This window comes from Melitaea cinxia, chromosome 28 (genome assembly GCF_905220565.1).
Source record: "Melitaea cinxia chromosome 28, ilMelCinx1.1, whole genome shotgun sequence".
Taxonomy (NCBI): Eukaryota; Metazoa; Arthropoda; class Insecta; order Lepidoptera; family Nymphalidae; genus Melitaea; species Melitaea cinxia.
Window position 1 is genome coordinate 2,929,873 of NC_059421.1, and position 19,800 is coordinate 2,949,672.

Below are 19,800 nucleotides of genomic sequence, written 5' to 3' on the forward strand. Positions count from 1 at the left end.
GCCAGTCACTTTTCAACTAGCCCGTTGGCGCAGTTTGTAGTGGCGCTGCTTTCTGTGCCGCGGGTTGCGGGTTTGATTCCCGCCTGAGTCTGGGTGTAATATTTGTATTTCATCATTATCATTACAGCCTATACAGTCCACTGCTGGACATAGGCCTCCACAAGTTCGTGCCAAAAATGGCGTGAACTCATGTGTTTTGCCCATAGTCACCACGCTGGGCAGGCGGGTTGGTGACCGAATACGTGACGTGAATATTTGTATTTATATATGTATTATTTCTCTGTATATTTATCAATATATATATATATATATATATATATATATATATATATATATATATATATATATATATATATAGTTATAACAGTCGGCTGTTACCTGTAACACAAGCACGACCGTGTGTGTATGCTATATGATATTTATTTATTTATTTACATTTTGATATATTTTTAAACTATTTTAAAGCTTATTTGTTCACTAATATAAAGAATCTATAATATTTTAAATCATATTATAAGTTCTCGTATTTCCTCCCGTGACCATGGTTGCTGTAAAGTATCCAAAACGTCGGGCATGTAAAAAATCTAATAAATGGCAATAAAATTCGAAAAAGTTGTTTCATTACAATGGGTGAAATTGGCGTAAGCATTAAAAAATATATTACAAGAAGTTTAGTCGATAGTTGATAATGTTTATCCAGTACATAAGTATCTAATAGGCTTTAACAGCAGGAGATACATTAGTGTCTGTTTCACCTCAAAGAATGAACTACAACTTTTTTATTTACAATTTACGAATAGAAGAAATATCCTTATATCATAAATAATTAGCAACGGAATAATAGTCATTTAAATTAAATTAATTAAATTATAGTTGGCGGAAACATTTTTTTTAAGTAACGTTTATAAAACGAAATCACTTCAATTTTCCTTATTGTATGATAAATACTTGATAATCATTATTTTCAATCTGAATTTGATAAAATTGGGACTTAATATTGATTAGCAGGTTGACGCAAAAGCAGAAATGGGGTACGGACTTATCTACACATACCTGCACACATATACACGAATTCGAAACTTTGAGAAACTACCTTTAATAATAATAATTATAGGTAGTACTTATTACTTGAATACAAAATATAAATATAAATAGATATACAAAATATAAATATATGTATAGTGAAACAAAAAATGTACCAAGATACCTACGACAATTTACAGACCGTTAAAATACACTATTTTAGGAATAGTTATTTTTCAAAAATGAGTACCTACCGTTAAAACCATAGCATTTTTTAACCGACTTCAAAAACTTCTTAGGTTACTCAATTCGACCGTATTATATGTATTTTTTATTTTTTATGTACATTCGGGGATAACTTCGTCTTCTATGAACCGATTTTGATAATTCTCTTTTTGTTGGAAAGAAGATATCCCAAGGGTGGTAATGATAAGAAAACCAGGATCAGATGATGGAATTCCAGAAAAATCAAGGGGAATCTTCGAAAATCGTGGTAACGACTAGTGCGTTTGTTAATTATTTTCGTCTACTTACATTGTATTACTTGTCGATGTAATTGAAGTCGGCTTTTTTCGTTTGATAGCAAACCCTATTATTTCAGCTTTTTTTGTTTTTCTAAAGAAGATAGTTTTGAAATTTTAAGTTTATACTGACAGAAATGACCACCTTTATATCTTTGTCTATAGACATCTACAAGCGTGGGGATTATCCCCAGGTGGGATAGAGACCCCACAACGATATAAGTAGAATCATCAGTACCCCCTACTAAGTTCAAAGACGAGCTTAAAGAATTCCGACCAGTGGGTGCGTTCTGGCGGTTAGATGCAAGACAAGCTTTGGTATATGCAAAAGTCTTTGGATAGACCGCGAGCTTTTGTAGTGCATGGAAAACATTATGTTTTTTAGCAATAGAGATAATTGAATGTATGATATCACCTTGTATCTTTAATTTCGTTCCGTGTAAATGCAATAAAGTGTTAGGTTAGGTTATTGTTATTTTCTGTTATATTATGACATCACGTCACCATTATTTTATTAGTATCTAAACAGGAATTGTCTAAAAGAAATCATTATTAATTAAAAGACCCAATTGCTGTCTGTTAAATTTTTATATTGTATTTTTCTCTCGTTTTATACTTTTCGTTTTGTGTAAATTATTAAATAAATATCCTATCTATACTAATATTATAAAGAGGAAAGATTCAATTGTTTGTTTGTTTGCATTGAATAGTCTACGAAACTACTGAACCGATTTGAAAAATTCTATTACTGTTGGGAAGCTACACTATCCGCGGTTGGCATAGACCATATTATACTCGTATTTTAAAAAAAAATTAAGGAAATTGGCTTCGAAATTTTTTTATGCTTAAAACATTTTAATTGTTTACACTAAGACACGTAATTAGAAAATTTCGCATTGACGTTAAATTGAAAATGACACGTGAACTTTATTTTGCTGAAGAGAAGATAAATCGTGTATATTCTGCTTTTATAGGTACCTAACTACATTTTTTCAATTCACGTTTTTAGTTTCAAACAAAGATATTTTAAAGTCTAGGGGATTGTTACATATTTCAAACTGACCGAATCGTCGTGACCGAAATTAAGTAGGTAATAAAAAATAGTGTTTAAAAAAATTAATAATCTGTACGGTCACAAACCCGCCTGCCCAGCGTGGTGACTATGGGCCAAACACATGAGTTCTCGCCATTTTTGGTGCGAACTTGTAGAGGCCTATGTCCAGCAGTGGACTGCGATAGGCTGAAGTGATGATATCTAATACAGATTACTAATTTAAGATTTTTTTTTATAACACAATGGTTTTTCATAGTTACAATTTTACTTTAAAATTAAATACTAGAGGTTTTTGCAATGAAATTTTATACAGATACCTAAGGTTAACAATGTTAAATTTTCTCTCTAAACTCTCCAGAATCCTCTCCTCTCGGTCTTTGACGACAGTGTAGCTACTGATCATAGCTAATAACGAATAAAAAACTTTAACAAAAATCAAAGAAACTCGACCCCTTACATTTCCTACATTCTTCCGCTATCGCAGGCACGGCTCGGGTGACGCCGCCGTCAGGCTTCTGTCGATGAACGACACACCTATTGGGTTACGAAAACAATCGTTAATACTGAACTTTTTACTAGACACTGTTTTACTAGATACCTATAGATATAGGATATACACTAAATAAAACCAGACTGTAGCCAAAATATAAAAAATACCGAAATATTACAAATTTTCACAATAGGTGTATGTACATGAAATTATAGTTATCAAGGTAATTTTTTTTAATCTATAAAATAAATTTAATAAATTTATTTTTGTACACAAATAATGTGTTGCCAAAAAAAATGAAAAAATAATTTTGAGATAGGCAAAAATCTTTTTGTATTCTCATTGCTAGCGACATCTAGTAGAAATAACTAACAACTTTAGTAATTTTAACTGTATCTACTAACGCCATCTAATAGGGTATTAAGAAACTGCGTTTTCGATCTCACTTTTAATATTGACGATGTTAGCTATGTGTTAGCTATTCAGTATTCTCAAATACTTATTTTTACTAAAACTAAATTAATTTTGAAACATTTTCCTATTTTTTCTTAATTTTAGTTTTGTGTTTATTATTTATATTTTTTTTTATACTTGCAAGTTACAAAGTTCTGTCTGTTGTAATATGTTTTTCTAAAAAGCAACACTATTACAACATTAGACATGGCGCGCCTCAACAGGATCCCGCAAGTGTTCAACATTTTATTTTATTTATGTGTATTTTTATGTTGTTTTACAAGATTAGCAAGTGCAAATATCGAATTAGATGAAGATAATTGGACACAAATCCTCGATGGAGAATGGATGGTAGAATTGTGAGTTTTGTTTGATACCGGTACACGTCAGTTTCTTGCATAAAAATATTTATTTTTTTTAAATATTTTTATTTTAATTATTAGCTTCACATTTAAAAATAGCGACGTTTATTTTTTATTTTAGATCAATTTATTTTATAATAATTTTAATAGTGGACATTGTCTCGTCTGGTCTATTCAGATAGAGTTCAATAAACTATGACAAGGCCATTAGGGTCTATGCACCGTTTTGGTTACCATTTCGCATTCCTACCTATTGTCTCCCTACAGCTAACGTTACCACATTTTTTTACGAAAATATCACATTTCACTTAGCACGGCGTAAAACAATCTAATTAGAATTTTCATTGCGGCACCGTGACTCAGACAGATCGAATTTGGTAAATCGATATTGTTTTTCGTTGCATAATTTATTGGTCTGCATGATGTAATTTAAGATTTACTGTATTTCGATACAACAATAACCTCCCATACCTTTAAAATTAGATTTTATTTCATATATATCCTGTTTTGTAATATAAATACCTTTTTACCTTTTTAATATATTTTTATTAGTCACATAATCAAACTGACGCTTAATATTAAATAATTAAACAGCCACATTGTCTAATAACATATCTATTGCTTTGCTTGCCTATTTTTATTTCCATGATGATACTGGTGTCATGATGTTTTTTGTCGAGTAGTACTGGAGATTTGCAGTCTCATGTTAATTTAATATATAAATTAAACTAAAAAACTAAATAATGTCTATAATGGTGTAACTAATGCTGTAATGATATATATATAAAAACTTCTACAATATAACATATAAAAAATTATTATGACTGGCAACTTAAGTCACTTGTGTCGAAAACCTATAACTGATTGATAATATCTATGGAGACATCATTAATGCAGTAATGGGACATAAAAACTCACTCCAATATCCCTGTCTAACCTCAAATTACAGCTTAATTTGTCCAAAAGCTGTGAGTAGAATGTAATATACTCTCACACATAAAATTAATAACTTGCCGTCAGTCAGAATCAGATATTACTGTTTAATTTCTATATGCAAGTATACTACTCACTAAATGTAATCATGTACTTAAACAGCTTATATGTTATTTTCAAAAGAGTAACTGCCAAGTTCCTTGCAGATACTTCTCTGCGGAATCTACATTCCGAATCGATGATAGCTTCACTTTTAAAAATAATAATCACTTCAAACCTTCAGTTTGTAAAATGAAGAATCGAATGCTTTTAAAGCCTATTTGAATAAAGTTATTTTTCATTTTGATTTTTGATTACTCACTTCTACATGTGAATCAGAAGTGAGTGTATGTGTGATTAATAATATAGTACTAAACCGAAAATAAGCAACTTGTATATCCCTAATAGGTTTTAAAACCTACTCAATTTGGAAAAGGGGTTTAGCTTGATCCAACGTGCAATGTAGGTTGTCAGGTACTAAAAGTAATGAACATTATCAGTTGTATGTGATAACAACTGACACTAAGGGATCTTTAGGTACTCTGTAAAACAGGGCGGGTAGGCCTACAGGAACAAATACTGCGTTAATTACAAATATCTATTCTAAGCAGGAATTAAATGGAGAAGCAATTGAAATGTATACTGATTTGAACAATGACACATTCACATGTAATCATATATTCATAGTTCGAACAACAACAGATTCAAGAGAATCCTACATTAATCTTGTCATAGCACATTGTTTATATTCAACAAGAATTCGAATGTAAGCAAGCTTCAAATTGAAACAAATAAATCTCAGCAAATAATAACAAAATAACCTTATCTCAAGCATTCTTTTATAATTGAACTATCGAAACTTATAAACATGGTTGTAAATTGTTAGTTATATTTATTATTAAACCTTTATTGCTGATAGAGTTAACAATGTTTCATACAATTCATTTTGATCGAAAATATTACAAAAGATACATGCTAACATTTATCCATGTGTCTTTGGGACACAAAGGTCTTTTTTTTTGTGTGGGGAAAATCCTCCAGCGCGGGGGCACCAGAGGGTTATGTCAGACTCCTACTGACTAAAAACCACCACATGTTAGCAGTCATCCGCCTGGGTGGGGCGAGATGGGGTCGCGCTAGGATTCGCCACCTCGCCTCAGCGGTAGGCTCGGACAAAGCCTCTGGGCCCCTGGACACAAAGGTCTCCTCCAACTCCTTCCACTTCTCCCCCGAGATAATGCAGCCCCTGCTATAAGGGGCCTGCAGCCCTTTTAATCTCGTCTGACCATCGTCTTCTTTGTCTTCCTCTCTTTCTTTTAGTATGAAATCTGTGGACACAAGGACACATCCCTCGTCCATTTACTTCCAGTATCTCTGAGTATGTGGCCTACCCACCACTTTAGGGTTTTTGTTTTTGATATGACACCTTCCACTTTTGTTATTTTTCTTATATCTTCAGGAAGACCTCTGATACAGACGAGGAAAGTTTTGGTGAGAGTGGGTCTCCCTGTCTCGCGCCTCTGCGTATAGGAAACATCTCCCCCTCTGTTTCTAGTTTTATTCTTCCTATACTGTTGTTGTTGTTGTTCACGTACTCTTTTCCGCAACTCGACGTCTTGGTGCGCCTTTTTTGCGTGATCGGCTGGTGGGCACTATTCGTGCCAGCCTAGCTCCTTGAGGAAGCCTAGCAGACCCTTCACGTTGCCGACGACTTCCTGGAGCAACCTCGGTGTCCCAAGGTGTAGTGCCCTGTAGTTCGCCACACCACCGCATTCCAGCAGGATATGTGAGGCCGTTTCTTCTGCCTCCAAGCACGCTCTGCACAGGGGGCTGTCTGTAACACCTAGATTGTGTAAGTGCTTGTTAAGCAAGGCATGTCCGGTAAGAGCCCCGACCGGTAGTCGGAGCTGGGCTCTTTCATAACCGCGAAGTTTGCGGGACAATCCTGGGTTGATCGTCGGAAGAGCTTCCTTGGTCTGCCTGCAGGTAGTTAGGTTTGTCCAATATTCTTGGTGTTGTGTCGCAGCTGGCTGCGCAGCCATCCGATAGGCAGAGGCAGAATGGGTTCGGGTCCGTGGACCCTCATCTCCGATCCATTCCTCGCCAGTCGGTCGGCCGTGTCGTTACCTCGCGATCCACTGTGTCCCTTTATCCATTGAAAGGTAATGGCGTTTGTTTCACTTACCTTCGTCAGAGCTCGATGGCACTCGTATATTAGCCCTGATGTCATACTGTCGCTCTGTAGGGCTTGCAAGACCGATCTGCTATCGGAAAGTATACGGATTGGAAAACCCTGTACCTCTCTAGATTTGATCGCTGTTGCTGCCATTATGATTCCCACGCATTCCGCCTGGAAGACGGTGTTGTGGATTCCCAATGGCGATGAGATGTGGATATTCAGGTCTTCTGAGTAGACCCCAGAACCTGTACCTGTTGATTCTTCCTATACTGTTTTTTTTTTTAATAAGCCTTATATATTTATTATCAATTCCTTGAGTTTTTAGGGCTTCATATATGCGATGGTGTTCCACATCCACAAATGCCATATACAGTATAAAATTGTTAGTTATAATAATGTGCTATAACTAAATTTACAAATGGTTATTGTATGTACAATACTAAATAAACATAGTTTATATTTTGTTATGACTATGAGGAAATAAATGCGGATGTACATTTTTTGTAAACGAGTTTATATACACCATTCTAGTCGGAATTACTTTGGTTCTTTAATCCACCTCTAACGTATATTTTGAAAGTTATTGTGGTGTAGATACACCATTAAAGCTAATATAAACAGCTGATCATGTGAACTTTGTATCATCATATTTTGTTTGTGAATATGTCAGTTTTTTAACCGACTTCAAAAAAAGGAGGAGATTACTCGCTTTTTTATTTTATTTTTAGTTGTACTAACTCAGAAACCTTTGTGGGCTCATGCACAACACTATGCTGAAGTCATAATCTTCATCATGATCAAATGCATAGTTTACGATTCTATAAAGAACATACAGACAAACTTTCATTTGTATGTATAATATATCTATATATCGTTCGGTCCAATTTGATTAGCGTCATATTGGACAACACGTATAAATACGTACAGTGAGTTCTCATTAAATAAAATAATAAATGTTAACAATCAAAAACACATTTAAGTACATACTACATACATAGATAAATAAGTACATAGGTAATAAGACCCATTACTAGAACACCCATCTCTTCCAGGCAACATTTAGGACAACCATGTTTTTACACATAACATAGAAAATGTGAGGAAGGAAGGAAGTAATTATACAAATTATCGATAAAAAGTTGTGTAACTCATTAAATGTGTAATTTTGGTCAAATTAAGGAAAAAATGGTAATTTATCACACCCAGCCAGCACACCTACCTTAAAACAAAAATAGCACAGTCAAGGGCGATGTGATATAATTATTACAGGCTCCTGACTTCATCGATAATTATTTGCGTACAATGTGTAATAAATCGTGAAAACTGCAAGGAACTAACGAGGAATGTAGAACAAAAGGAAAATCTTAATATACTTAAATTCTCTCATAAAAATTTAATAGTTTTTGGTGTTTTTAAGTTGTAATTTGTTCAGTCTTTTTTCTTTCATCTTTCTTTAAATTATAAGTTTGAGCATTAAACAAAAGAGTATATATGCGTGTGTGTGTGTCGAATACATGGTAGTGTGTGTATTTTTTTTTTTTTATTGATTGAATGTATTTTTTTTTTGTGTATGGTACATCAGAACTTTTGACCGGGTGGACCGATTTCGACATTTTTTTTTTAATCGAAAGGTGGTGTGTGTCAATTGGTCCCATTTAAATTTATTTGAGATCTAACAACTACTTTTCGAGTTATATCTAATAATGCGTTTTTACTTGATGCTTTTTTCGTCGACCTACGTTGTATTATACCGCATAACTTTCTACTGGATGTACCGATTTTGATAATTCTTTTTTTGTTGGAAAGGGGATATCCCTAGTTTGCTACCATGATAAGGAAACCAGGATCTGATGATGGGACCCCAGAGAAATCGAGGTAAACTCTTGAAAATCCGCAATAACTTTTTACTGGGTGTACCGATTTTGATAATTTTTAATTTAATCGAAAGCTTGTGTTTGTCATGTGATCACATATAAATTTTATTGAGATCTGATCACTAGTTTTTGAGAAATCTTTGATAACGCGTAGTTACTTGACTATTTTTTCGTCGATCTACGTTGTATTACTCGTCGATGTAATTGAAGTCGGTTTTTTTTCGTTTGCGAGCAAACACAATTATTGATCCATAATTTAAAAAAATTAGCATTCTACACTACTATAGAGATATATAAACTATAAGCGTGTGCTTTATACTCCTCCGTCCACGCAATTTTCGTAAAAACGGGTACAAAGTTTTTGCTTTCCCACAGCTACGCGCCCTGGTGTCCAGCCTGTAACGCCCTCGCACCAGCATGGAAAGAACTATCGAACCGAGCCAAGAACAAGAACTTAGGGGTGAAGGCAGCAGCCGTGGACGTTACCAAGTCTCCGGGGCTCAGCGGAAGATTCGTGGTCACCGCCCTGCCTACTATATTCCAGTAAGTGTACCTTTATTTACTAGTTTTTCGCCTCGTTAATTTGATGAAAAAATGTACTGAAATATTATTATAGCCTTATATATAGCACTATATGTTTCTCGGAAAATATACTATCCAACACAAAAACAATTTGTTGCGAACCAGTAGTTTTAAGATTGGCACGTCTGAATAAATAAGCAAATCGAGTTCCGGAACCTTGTCTGCCGCTACACCCTGTGGGTTTGAAATCTGTCTAACGCACTTGGTGGGCTCAAAACTTGTCTAATTAGACACGAAATACAAACTGTTGTCTGTTTCTAAGGTAGCTTAATGTTTGTGTATATTTGGGTAGTTGGCGAATAGTATACGCCTTACACTTATTAAAGTAAATAGAGGTAAAAACTTGCTGTCGTACCGATGGGGCAGTCAGCGTATCTACAGTCGTATATTTACATGTAAGGGACAATAATGCATTCAGCCTGTAACATCTCACTGCTGAGCATATTCCTCTTTCTCCACGTAGAAAAAGGAAGGGAGAATAAATAAAACTACATTTATTACATATGATGTTTACTATATCATCATCATATAAAAACAGTAAAATTGAAACAGTATTTTGAGCATAAAAGAAGGTGACATTTTAACTTAAATTACTTTAAATTAACTTACTTATTATTTTTTGTGTATATTATATGTAACTTTAGAATGATATAATGTAGGCGTATGTGAATAATAGAATGATATAATATAGTATTTCATGAAATGACTCTTGTATCCATAATATAATGTAGTACCTATTTCATGTAATGACTCTTGTATCCACATGTAAATAAGTTCAAAATTTCTGAAGTACTACGTACTTGTATTATGTAATATTCTATTTATCATTTACTCAAACTATTTCACAATGAGATCGTGATGACGTATTACACTACACAATTTTTTGTATTTATATTTCAAATTAGAATAATCCTAAAAATAATTTACTGTACGAATCATACTCGTATATGTATAGTTCCGTACATTAAGGAACTTTAAAAATACTTCATGAAGTTGAAATGATAAAACATTACTATAAAGGGAATAATTTTAATTTTTCCCCTTTATTATTATATTACGCTTTGATAATCGAGATGAAACCAACAGCACATTTTAAGTTGGAACTCGAGGATTGCAACTGTGATAACTTCACCTTATAATGAATATCATCATATCTTGAATTTGTATTGCTTTGGCTTTATTTGCTCTCATAAAGATGTCTGTGATTAATTTGATGCCAAACTTTCGTGAACTTATTATGAAATGTTCTGCTCCATTTTCTTAATTTTAAAAATCTGTCAAATAATAATTGGTATCAATTTATTTTTATTTATTAAACAGCGTTAAAAATTGTAGTACATATATTTCCCAAAACCTACTGACGAGTATTTATTAGAAACCTTACGGTACGGTAAAATCATTATTTCCCCGAATACACCAAGGTTTTTATGCAAAATATTTTAACACTTATGCCAAGTTAACTAATTTTATATCTTAACTTTTTAATTAATTTTAACTTCAAAATTTTTATTTTTAAATAATATTTAATTACATTGAAGTTATTTTAATATTTTAATTTTTGATTTAAAATTTTAATTCGGATCAAGATTATGTTAATTATAGAGATGTGTGAATTTAGTGGCGCTGTATTGAATACAAGATTTTACTAATTTTATATTTTTAACTGAGGTAAGGCACAGCTAAATAATATTGCTTTCAAGCAGTGTTGTGTTCCTGTGGTTAGGTAGAAGATACCAGAGCTCTTGAGGGTAAAGTCGGCAACGCGCTTGCGATGCTTCTGGTTTTGCAGAAGAAGCCTATAAGCTACGGTAATCGCTTACCATCAAGTGAGCCTTACGCTTATTTGCCGACCTAATTGTATATTTAAAAAAAAAGTCTTATGAGAGTAACTGCGGACTTTCTTGCCGATTTTTCTATGTCGAATCTACATTCCGTATCGGCGGTAGCTTCAATTTCAACTATAATCAAAACAAATATAAATTAAATTTAAATTTATGTTAATATAGTAAATGTATATTTGTTTTAATTATGAATGAAAGATTTTAACGCTGGAAAAATTATACTAACGACCTTAGCGTTCGAATCGGATTCGTATGTCATTCGACCTCTACGTCATTCAAAAAAAAATTTTTAATCTTATAACAATGCTATTATTATTTAATATAACAAAAATTTATTTTTTTAACAAAAAGTAATTTTGTTTAATAGCTATAGAATATTCAAAAATTAAGTTTCGTTTTAAAACTGCGGTTTGTGTACAATTTTAGGTTCCACTCGTTCGTTTTTAATGCAAACGTAAAAAATAAATAATTGTGTTTGCTCGCAAACGAAAAAAAAACCGACTTCAATTACATCGACAAGTAATACAACGTAGATCGACAAAAAAAAATAGTCAAGTAACTACGCGTTATCAAAGATTACTCAAAAAGTATTTATCAGATCTCGATAAAATTTATATGTGACCATATGATAAGCATCAGCTTTCGAAAAATTATCAAAATCGGTACACCCAGTAAAAACTTATTACGGATTTTCGAGAGTTTCCCTCGATTTCTCTGGGATCCCATCATCAGATCCTGGTTTCCTTATCACGGTATCAAACTAGGGATATCCCCTTTCCAACAAAAAAAGAATTATCAAAATCGGTACATGCAGTAGAAAGTTATGCGGTATAATACAACGTAGGTCGACGAAAAAAGCGTCAAGTAAAAACGCATTATTAGATATAACTCGAAAAGTAGTTGTTAGATCTCAAATAAATTTAAATGGGACCAATTGGCACACACCACCTTTCGATTAAAACAAAATTTGTCGAAATCGGTCTACCCGGTCAAAAGTTCTGAAGTAACATACATAAAAAAAAAAAAAAAAAAAAAAAAAAATACAGTCGAATTGAGAACCTCCTCCTTTTTTAGAAGTCGGTTAAAAAAGCAATTTAAATCAGATTAACTTTCGAGATTAGCCTTCAAATAAACAATGGTTTTATTGTGATAACCAAACAAACCGCGCTTATGTTAACCGCTACTGTACTCACATAAATCATGTGATGTTTTATGGCTGAAAGCATAGGTTTCCAACGGTGACAGTACCGCTACTTAGTGTATTAATCTTTATATATGTATAAAAACTAGCTGACCCCGCACACGTTTTTTGCCATGTATATCTTATAACCCCCCCCCCCCCCCTATAACTTAGGGGTATGAAAGATAGATGTTGGCCGATTCTCAGACCTACCCAATATGCACACAAAATTTAATCTCTATCATCGACAGATGTGTGTTCGGTATTATCAGGACAAGTTTTGCATAAAATAAAAATCAATATGTACACAAAAAACAACGAGTGTGCTTTAGACTCCACGACCGAAGTAAAACTTTCTATATTCACTAACTACCATATATCCCACTCTAAATTTCCGTTCGCCTTGCCCGATCACGCTTTTCGTAACGCTCTCGTCACGCATTCACCAGCTTATTCCCCAAGTCAAGCGTGCGTAAAAAAGTTTTACTTGAAGAATGTCGACATAAATTTTGCCGGGTCAGTTAATGAACGATCATTCTCATCTATACATTTATTTCATTGGAATCTGTTTAACATACAAAATTTAGCTCGATAAGATTAATAATAATTTTATAATAATAATAATAATATTCTTTATTGCACACCATTAAAAGATACAAACAAAAGTAGTATAATTAGAGGAAGATTACAAAGGCGGTCTTATCGCTAAAAGAGCGATTTCTTCCAGACAACCTTTGGGTATAGGACAGCGCATAAAAAGCGGTTAGGAAGTGTACAAATAATTGTTTTGTACAAATAATAATTTATATTTTAATCAATCGATGTACACAGTACATGATAAATATAATAACTTAAAAAATTGATAACACAAATTCTAACAAGTTATGTTATATATTATCTTGTTACATTTATTATCGACTAGCTGTGCCCGTGGCTTTGTCTGCGTGGAATTAAAAAAAAATATTGTTCAGTTCGCAGAGTAACTAAATAAATAAATTTCTTAAATAAAAGCGTAACTTAGTAAGTAGCCTGAGTTACTCCTTATTACATCGGCTATGTGCCACTGAAAGTCCCGTCAAAATCAGTCCAGCCGTTTCAGAGATTAGCCGGAACAAACAGACGACAGACAGACAAAAATTGTAAAAATGATATTTTGGTATATGTACCGTGTATACATCCATATACATGTAGTAAAAAGCGGTTTTAATATTACAAACAGACACTCCAATTATATTTATTTGTATAGATTGTACAAATATTTGTATTGGATTTCATTAATCATGCTTATATCATCTCCGATATGGAGATAAAAATTAACCCAGGTGTGAGATGTTACAAGCTTAATCAAAAATAATGTTTCTAATTGAAGGGCAAGAGAGAAAAAGATTTGTCACATTAACCGCTCTTCATGAGACCCATTTTAAGTTTATCATGTAAGAACCAAACAACAACAAAAAAACGAGTGTGCTTTAGAACACACGACTGAAGTAAAACTTATTTAGCAATAGGCCTACACTGTGTCTTAGATATACAAAACTTAACTGGCTATGAGAGAAAGAAAGAGAATGTGTGTTTGCACCTCTCTCTTGCTCCGTTCGCCTCGCCTGATCAAACTTTTCGTAACGCTCTCGTCACGCATTCACCAGATTACTTATCCAAGTCAAGTGTGTGTAAAGGTAAAAAACTTTCACTTCATAACATATAAATTCAAGCTCAATATACCTCACTCTTATTGTTTACCGATACACTAAGTGAAAATCAATCACACTTATTGTTTTCAAATCATCAAGAGCTATAACAACCAATGAAGACTTTCAAAATAATGTGACTTTAAACCCTTTTGTCCACCTGACCTTTTAATTTTATAAATATATTTTTATTAATAATAATATGCACAATTTCAGTGTGAAGGAGGGTGAGTTCCGTCAGTACAAAGGTCCAAGAGATGTAGTCTCTATGCTGGAGTATGTGGAACAGGGTCGTTGGAAGCAAATCGAGGCCATACCTTCCTGGAAGGCACCTAACTCGCTCCAAATGGGACTCGTAGCGCACTTCTTCAAACTAAGCCAGGCTTTGAGGGTGAGTTAATAATAATAATAATACTTTATTTCAGACTAGATTTTAAGTCCATATTGGGTTAGTACAACAAAATTACATTTAGAATAAAAAACAAAACAAAATTATATTAAAAAATCAATAAGTAAAAATAAAATTAAATAAAGTAAAGGTAAAATCAAAAATATTCAAAAATTCAAAATTCAAAAAATTTTAAAAATTAAAAAAAAATTACAAATGGTGTTAGTAGACAAAAAAAAAACAGAAAATTAAGAAAAATAAATAATTATTTTTGTTTGTTCGATTTTATCGTCTTGTCGTAATTTAATTTTAAACGGATGGTAGGTCGTAATTGGCCTTTATGATTATATTTCATTCTTGTTTTTTATAACTTTTTTAGTACTTTGTACTATCCCCAATAAATAAAGGCACTCGATGGACCCTAGTAGTATGAAAATTGTTCCAAAATACAAGCTAAAAATACAAATCGCAATAATATCTCTATATATGAACAGTTATTAGGCTTAGTATAGAACAATACTGAACCTTAGTAAGTGTTATATATCAACTATACTATATTGAAACTAAGTAGAATCCTATTCGAGTTATATTTAAGTCATTCAATCAAAGGTGTAATTTCTAAAAATAAGGGAGTTTTTCTTATATATTGTTAATCAGCAATTTAACATTGTCGTGTTCAATGATGTAGCGCTAGTGCATCAATACTATCTGTATCCCCTATGGCAACCCTAAATGTTTTGTTTTTCATGTCCTTAAACATCATTAGAATAAGTTAGGTTGCTTTTGATGAGGGTAAATAAAAGCAAGATGAATGCTCAGTTGATAGACGTACAGGAGCTTTACCTGTAAGAAAGTAGCTCTTAAATAAAATATATATTATATAAAAAATGTTTTTTTGAAAAGAAAAGCACAAATGGGGATTTTAAAGTAAGTAGTATTGTATATATTATGATTATCATTTATAGTAATTATTGCAGGGTGTCCATAACATGCTTATGGAAACATACGGTCTGCCCACGTGGGGCTCCTACCTCATATTTGCAGTCGGTACCATCTTCATCGGAGCTCTGCTGGGATTGGTAATATTTTATTTATTATCGTACTCAATAATTAAATCTCTTTGTATTAAATTATATAATATTAATCTTAGACTTTCTAATTAAAATTGAAATTAAATAGTAATAAATTTACCTCTCGGATGCTATCATACGTCAGAAAGCATTAACCGCAACTGGTGTAATAGGCCCCAATACTAATTTATATTCTATTTGTCAGTCTTAATTGGGTAAATAACTAAAATTATACAATAATTAAACAATATATATACATATATATGCACTGCTCACCTTAAGAAACTGTAACTAACGGACAGTTTCAATACTCTATCTCTGAATTTGCTTACTACAGATACAATTTGACGAAAGCAGCTCCATACATATTGTGTCAAAAGCCTATTGCTAGTAAGCAAATCCAAAGATTATTCAAAATGTCCGTTAGCTATATTATAGTTTAAGTATATTGTGTATAAATACTGGTGATCTGAATTAAATTTATATAATTTCAGATCTTAGTCTGTATAATAGACCTATTGTACCCTCCCCGGAGACCGGAGAAGGTTATGGTTAGTCAGGCGGAGGTGGACAAGAAGAAGGAACAAGACGGGAAGAAATCTGATGATGAACAGGTTTGTTTACTACATCTCTCTATACGTAATTAGGTTTTGATTCACCAAAACCCAATCAAAATTTCTCGACTTTTTCTCCATAAAGCAAGAAAAGGTCACTGTCTAGTATAGTAGTATAATATGAGATTTACTGCGCCCTGCTTAGCTGTGATTAGGTACAAAGCGGTAAACTTCAATTACTGTTTTTTTTTTATATTGGGGACTAGCTAACTCGGCAAACGTTGTCTTACCGCTAAATGCTATTTAAAAATAGGGGTTGGTGGTAGAAGGGTGATAGGGTTGTATGTATTTTTTAACGTCGAATCATAATAAAATAAATAATAAATAATTTATTAAAAAAAATTAGGGGTGGTCTACCCTTAACATTTAGGGGGATGAAAAATAGATGTTGTTCGATTCTCAGACCTACCCGATATGCACACAAAATTTCATGACAATCAAGCCGTTTCGGAGGAGTTTAACTACAAACACCGTGACATAAGAATTTTATATATTAGATTACAATTGTTAAATATATCATAAATGCTATTTTATTATACGTCTATTATTACAACAATACCATTTGTTTAGTTGAAGAAAAAAATACAAAATTTAGAACAAAATTTTGTCAAAATTAAATTTTTTAACTGTATACAGCGAGTCACTAGTTTGAGGTAAAAACAAAAACAAACTTATCTTTTCAAACAACTAAGCACTTTATTACCGTTTAAATGTTCAACACACCTGATAACATGTTGATTGTGTTATCTTTAGATAATTAGTAGTTTTTTTTTTAGCTTATGGAGGTTTTATTGTAAAACATTATTATCTTAACCTTAAATAAAATATAATATCCCAGTGTGGACCGGGACCGACGGCTTAACGTGCTCTCCGAGGCACTGTGGAGAATCCCACAAGGACTGCACAAACACCCAGACCACGGCAAACACCTGTATGGATATACAAATGTTTGTCATGTGCGGGGATCGAACCCGCAACCGCCAGCGCAACAGCCACTAACCAGTGTTGTGGCCGTTGCGCCAACCCGTCGTCGTTTTATTTATTATTGGAACAGAGTTTATCATACTATTTTTTGCAGGAACTAATCAATGATGACATTGTCGACGACGCGGAACACGACAGCGATGTTGAGAAGAATTCGCCGAGCGATGTGAGTGGTAACAAGGCTATATTATAGCAAGATGGAGAATTATTTATATTTTACTTGTTTTTAATTTTTAATTTAATATAGTGTAAAAAAAATTAAAGAATTTTCATTTTCATGTATGATATTGTATTATTTAGTTTTATAAAAAAATTGACACTTTCTGAATGCTATGCTAAGTCGATTTACAATTAGCCGTTACGTCTATAATTGCCATATTGATTGCTTGATTGATACATTCAGCCCGTAACATCGCACTGCTGACCATAGGTCTTTTTCTCCTACAGTATAATAATTTTAACACAGATTTGGCCACAGAAAATAATTGTTTTTGAAGTAAAACTTCTTTACATAAGCTTGACTTGGGGAGTCAGCTGGTGAATGCGTGACGAGAGCGCTACGTTACGGAAGTTGAGAGGAAGATAAGTTAGATAGAGCTGAAGAAGTTTTACTTCAGTCGCACACTCGTTTTTTTTTTTGTTTACTAAATAAAATATTTTTAACTTAAATTTTATCTTTATCAGATCCCTCCATGTTTTAATATGAAACAGAAATTTCTGGCTAATATAAAATTTACGATTTTAAAAACATATATTATAAACATAAATAACACTTAAAAATACTATATTTGTATATTTACAGACATCAGAAGATGATAAAGAAAAGACAGGCGCCGGTGACGAAGGGAAAAATAACGATAAACCTGAAGTGCGCAAGCGCAGGCCGCGTAAAGCTGACTAAATAGATCTAGAACTCTGAAGAAACTACACTTGACCTCTGAGGAAACTTAACTGGAAACTAGAACACTACAAGCCTTTATTGATAAGGATAGTCTTGTTTAAATTTGTTGATAAATGCGATTTTATACTTTGTGTAATGAACCAGTTTGTATTTAGCGCATAATGCACAAAAACATGGTTTTCTAAACAAATTAAATGTGTTTAGTGATTTATACGTGTGCACGGATTTTGAAAGTGCACTAATGTGTAAGTTATTTCGAAATCTTATCTACAGTTTGCTTTTTTCAATTTAGTATTATAGTGATCAAAAATTTAATTTGAGTGTTATCTAAGAATTATTAGAAATCCAGTTTTGAAAATTGATGCTACTTCAATGGTTTATATCCTGCAAGGATTTTCGTAATGAAAATAGAACAAAATGTTTTTAAACAGCTTAAAAATATAATAATGAATATAACGAAAATAATTAACTGCTGTTAATACATATAAGCTTATTTACCAAAATATTAATATCAATTATAAATTTTTAATTAATTGTACAAAAAAAAACTCAATTTCGTACTCAAATTATAGTCCTGACAAGTTCTATAATCAACAGGATACAAGCGAGAGCCTTACATGCTACGTCTAAGCTATGAATAAAAAAATAGTCAAAAGTGAGCGTTTAGACTCAAGACAGGTGACTCAACCGAACCCGAACCGTTGGACTGATTTATTTACTAGAAATATTTTGTTTAATTGAATACATCTCCATAGTATCGACTCTGTATAACGAATACCGAGTTTAAATGCATTTTTCTTTAAATAAAGTTTCTGGAAAAGAGATCAACTTATTCCAGTTTTAAATGTTTCAAAATTGATAAATTTTGAAGCTCAACAAACGATTGCATTTATTTGTAAAGGAACTGTCAACTAGACTAACTGTTATTAATCTTTAACTATAAATAAATATATATTTGTTAGGTTGTAATGCTAATGATTGATTTGTGAAACAATAAAAAAATGCACCAAATTTTTTAAATAAACGTTAGCCACTCGCACCATTGCTAGACAAGTATTATATTTAGTATTAATTTGTTTTTTTTTTTGTATTAATTTTACTTACAGAGAAATTTTGAATACATTCCGACGCCTTTTGATAAATTCTTTGAAACACTTCGCTAAAGCCTTATCACTTTTTTAGATTTAATGATTTTTAATTACTAATAAATGTGGCGAATGTGACGGCAGTAAATATTAAACGTTATTTTTTTATAAAGTATGTAATCTCAAATGTTATCGGTTAATATTTCCTGCCGAACGTCGTCGTTGACAAAATTGCCTTGTACAAAGACTAGAGTACCTATTTTAATGTTGCGACTGTAATTAACGACATGTGGCTCGCTAAATAAAACAATATTATTTATATTGCGTATTTTTATTTGTTGCCTTTATCTTTTACAAAAAGAAAGATACAATTTAAAACATTAAATACAAAACAAATAAGTATGCAAAGGCGGCCTTATCGCTTATAGCGATCTCTTCCAGGCAACCCTTACCATTTTAATTGTAAATTATCATTACATTTTCTGATCTCTTTCATTTTTGCACACAATTTCTGAATTTTTCTTTCCACAAGAACCTAC

General features: G+C 32.5%; 1 protein-coding gene across 1 annotated transcript; it reads left to right on the top strand.

Annotated features, from left to right (window-relative positions):
- Positions 1 to 3,739: 3,739 nt before the first annotated feature.
- On the top strand, positions 3,740 to 18,442 carry LOC123667363 (thioredoxin-related transmembrane protein 1-like). The gene is made up of 7 exons (XM_045601280.1): positions 3,740 to 3,900; positions 9,304 to 9,471; positions 14,436 to 14,610; positions 15,585 to 15,686; positions 16,172 to 16,291; positions 17,370 to 17,441; positions 18,078 to 18,442. The coding sequence occupies exons 1-7, from the start codon at positions 3,749 to 3,751 to the stop codon at positions 18,174 to 18,176; spliced, it is 888 nt and encodes a 295-aa protein (XP_045457236.1). The 5' UTR covers positions 3,740 to 3,748; the 3' UTR covers positions 18,177 to 18,442.
- Positions 18,443 to 19,800: the final 1,358 nt, after the last annotated feature.

Bases quoted from the DNA above. Each gene is read 5' to 3' on its own strand.
- LOC123667363 (XM_045601280.1), top strand. From the start codon at position 3,749: ATGGCGCGCCTCAACAGGATCCCGCAAGTGTTCAACATTTTATTTTAT. The intron at 15,687-16,171 runs GTAATATTTTAT...ATATAATTTCAG, and splicing joins TCGGAGCTCTGCTGGGATTG to ATCTTAGTCTGTATAATAGA. The intron at 16,292-17,369 runs GTTTGTTTACTA...TATTTTTTGCAG, and splicing joins AGAAATCTGATGATGAACAG to GAACTAATCAATGATGACAT.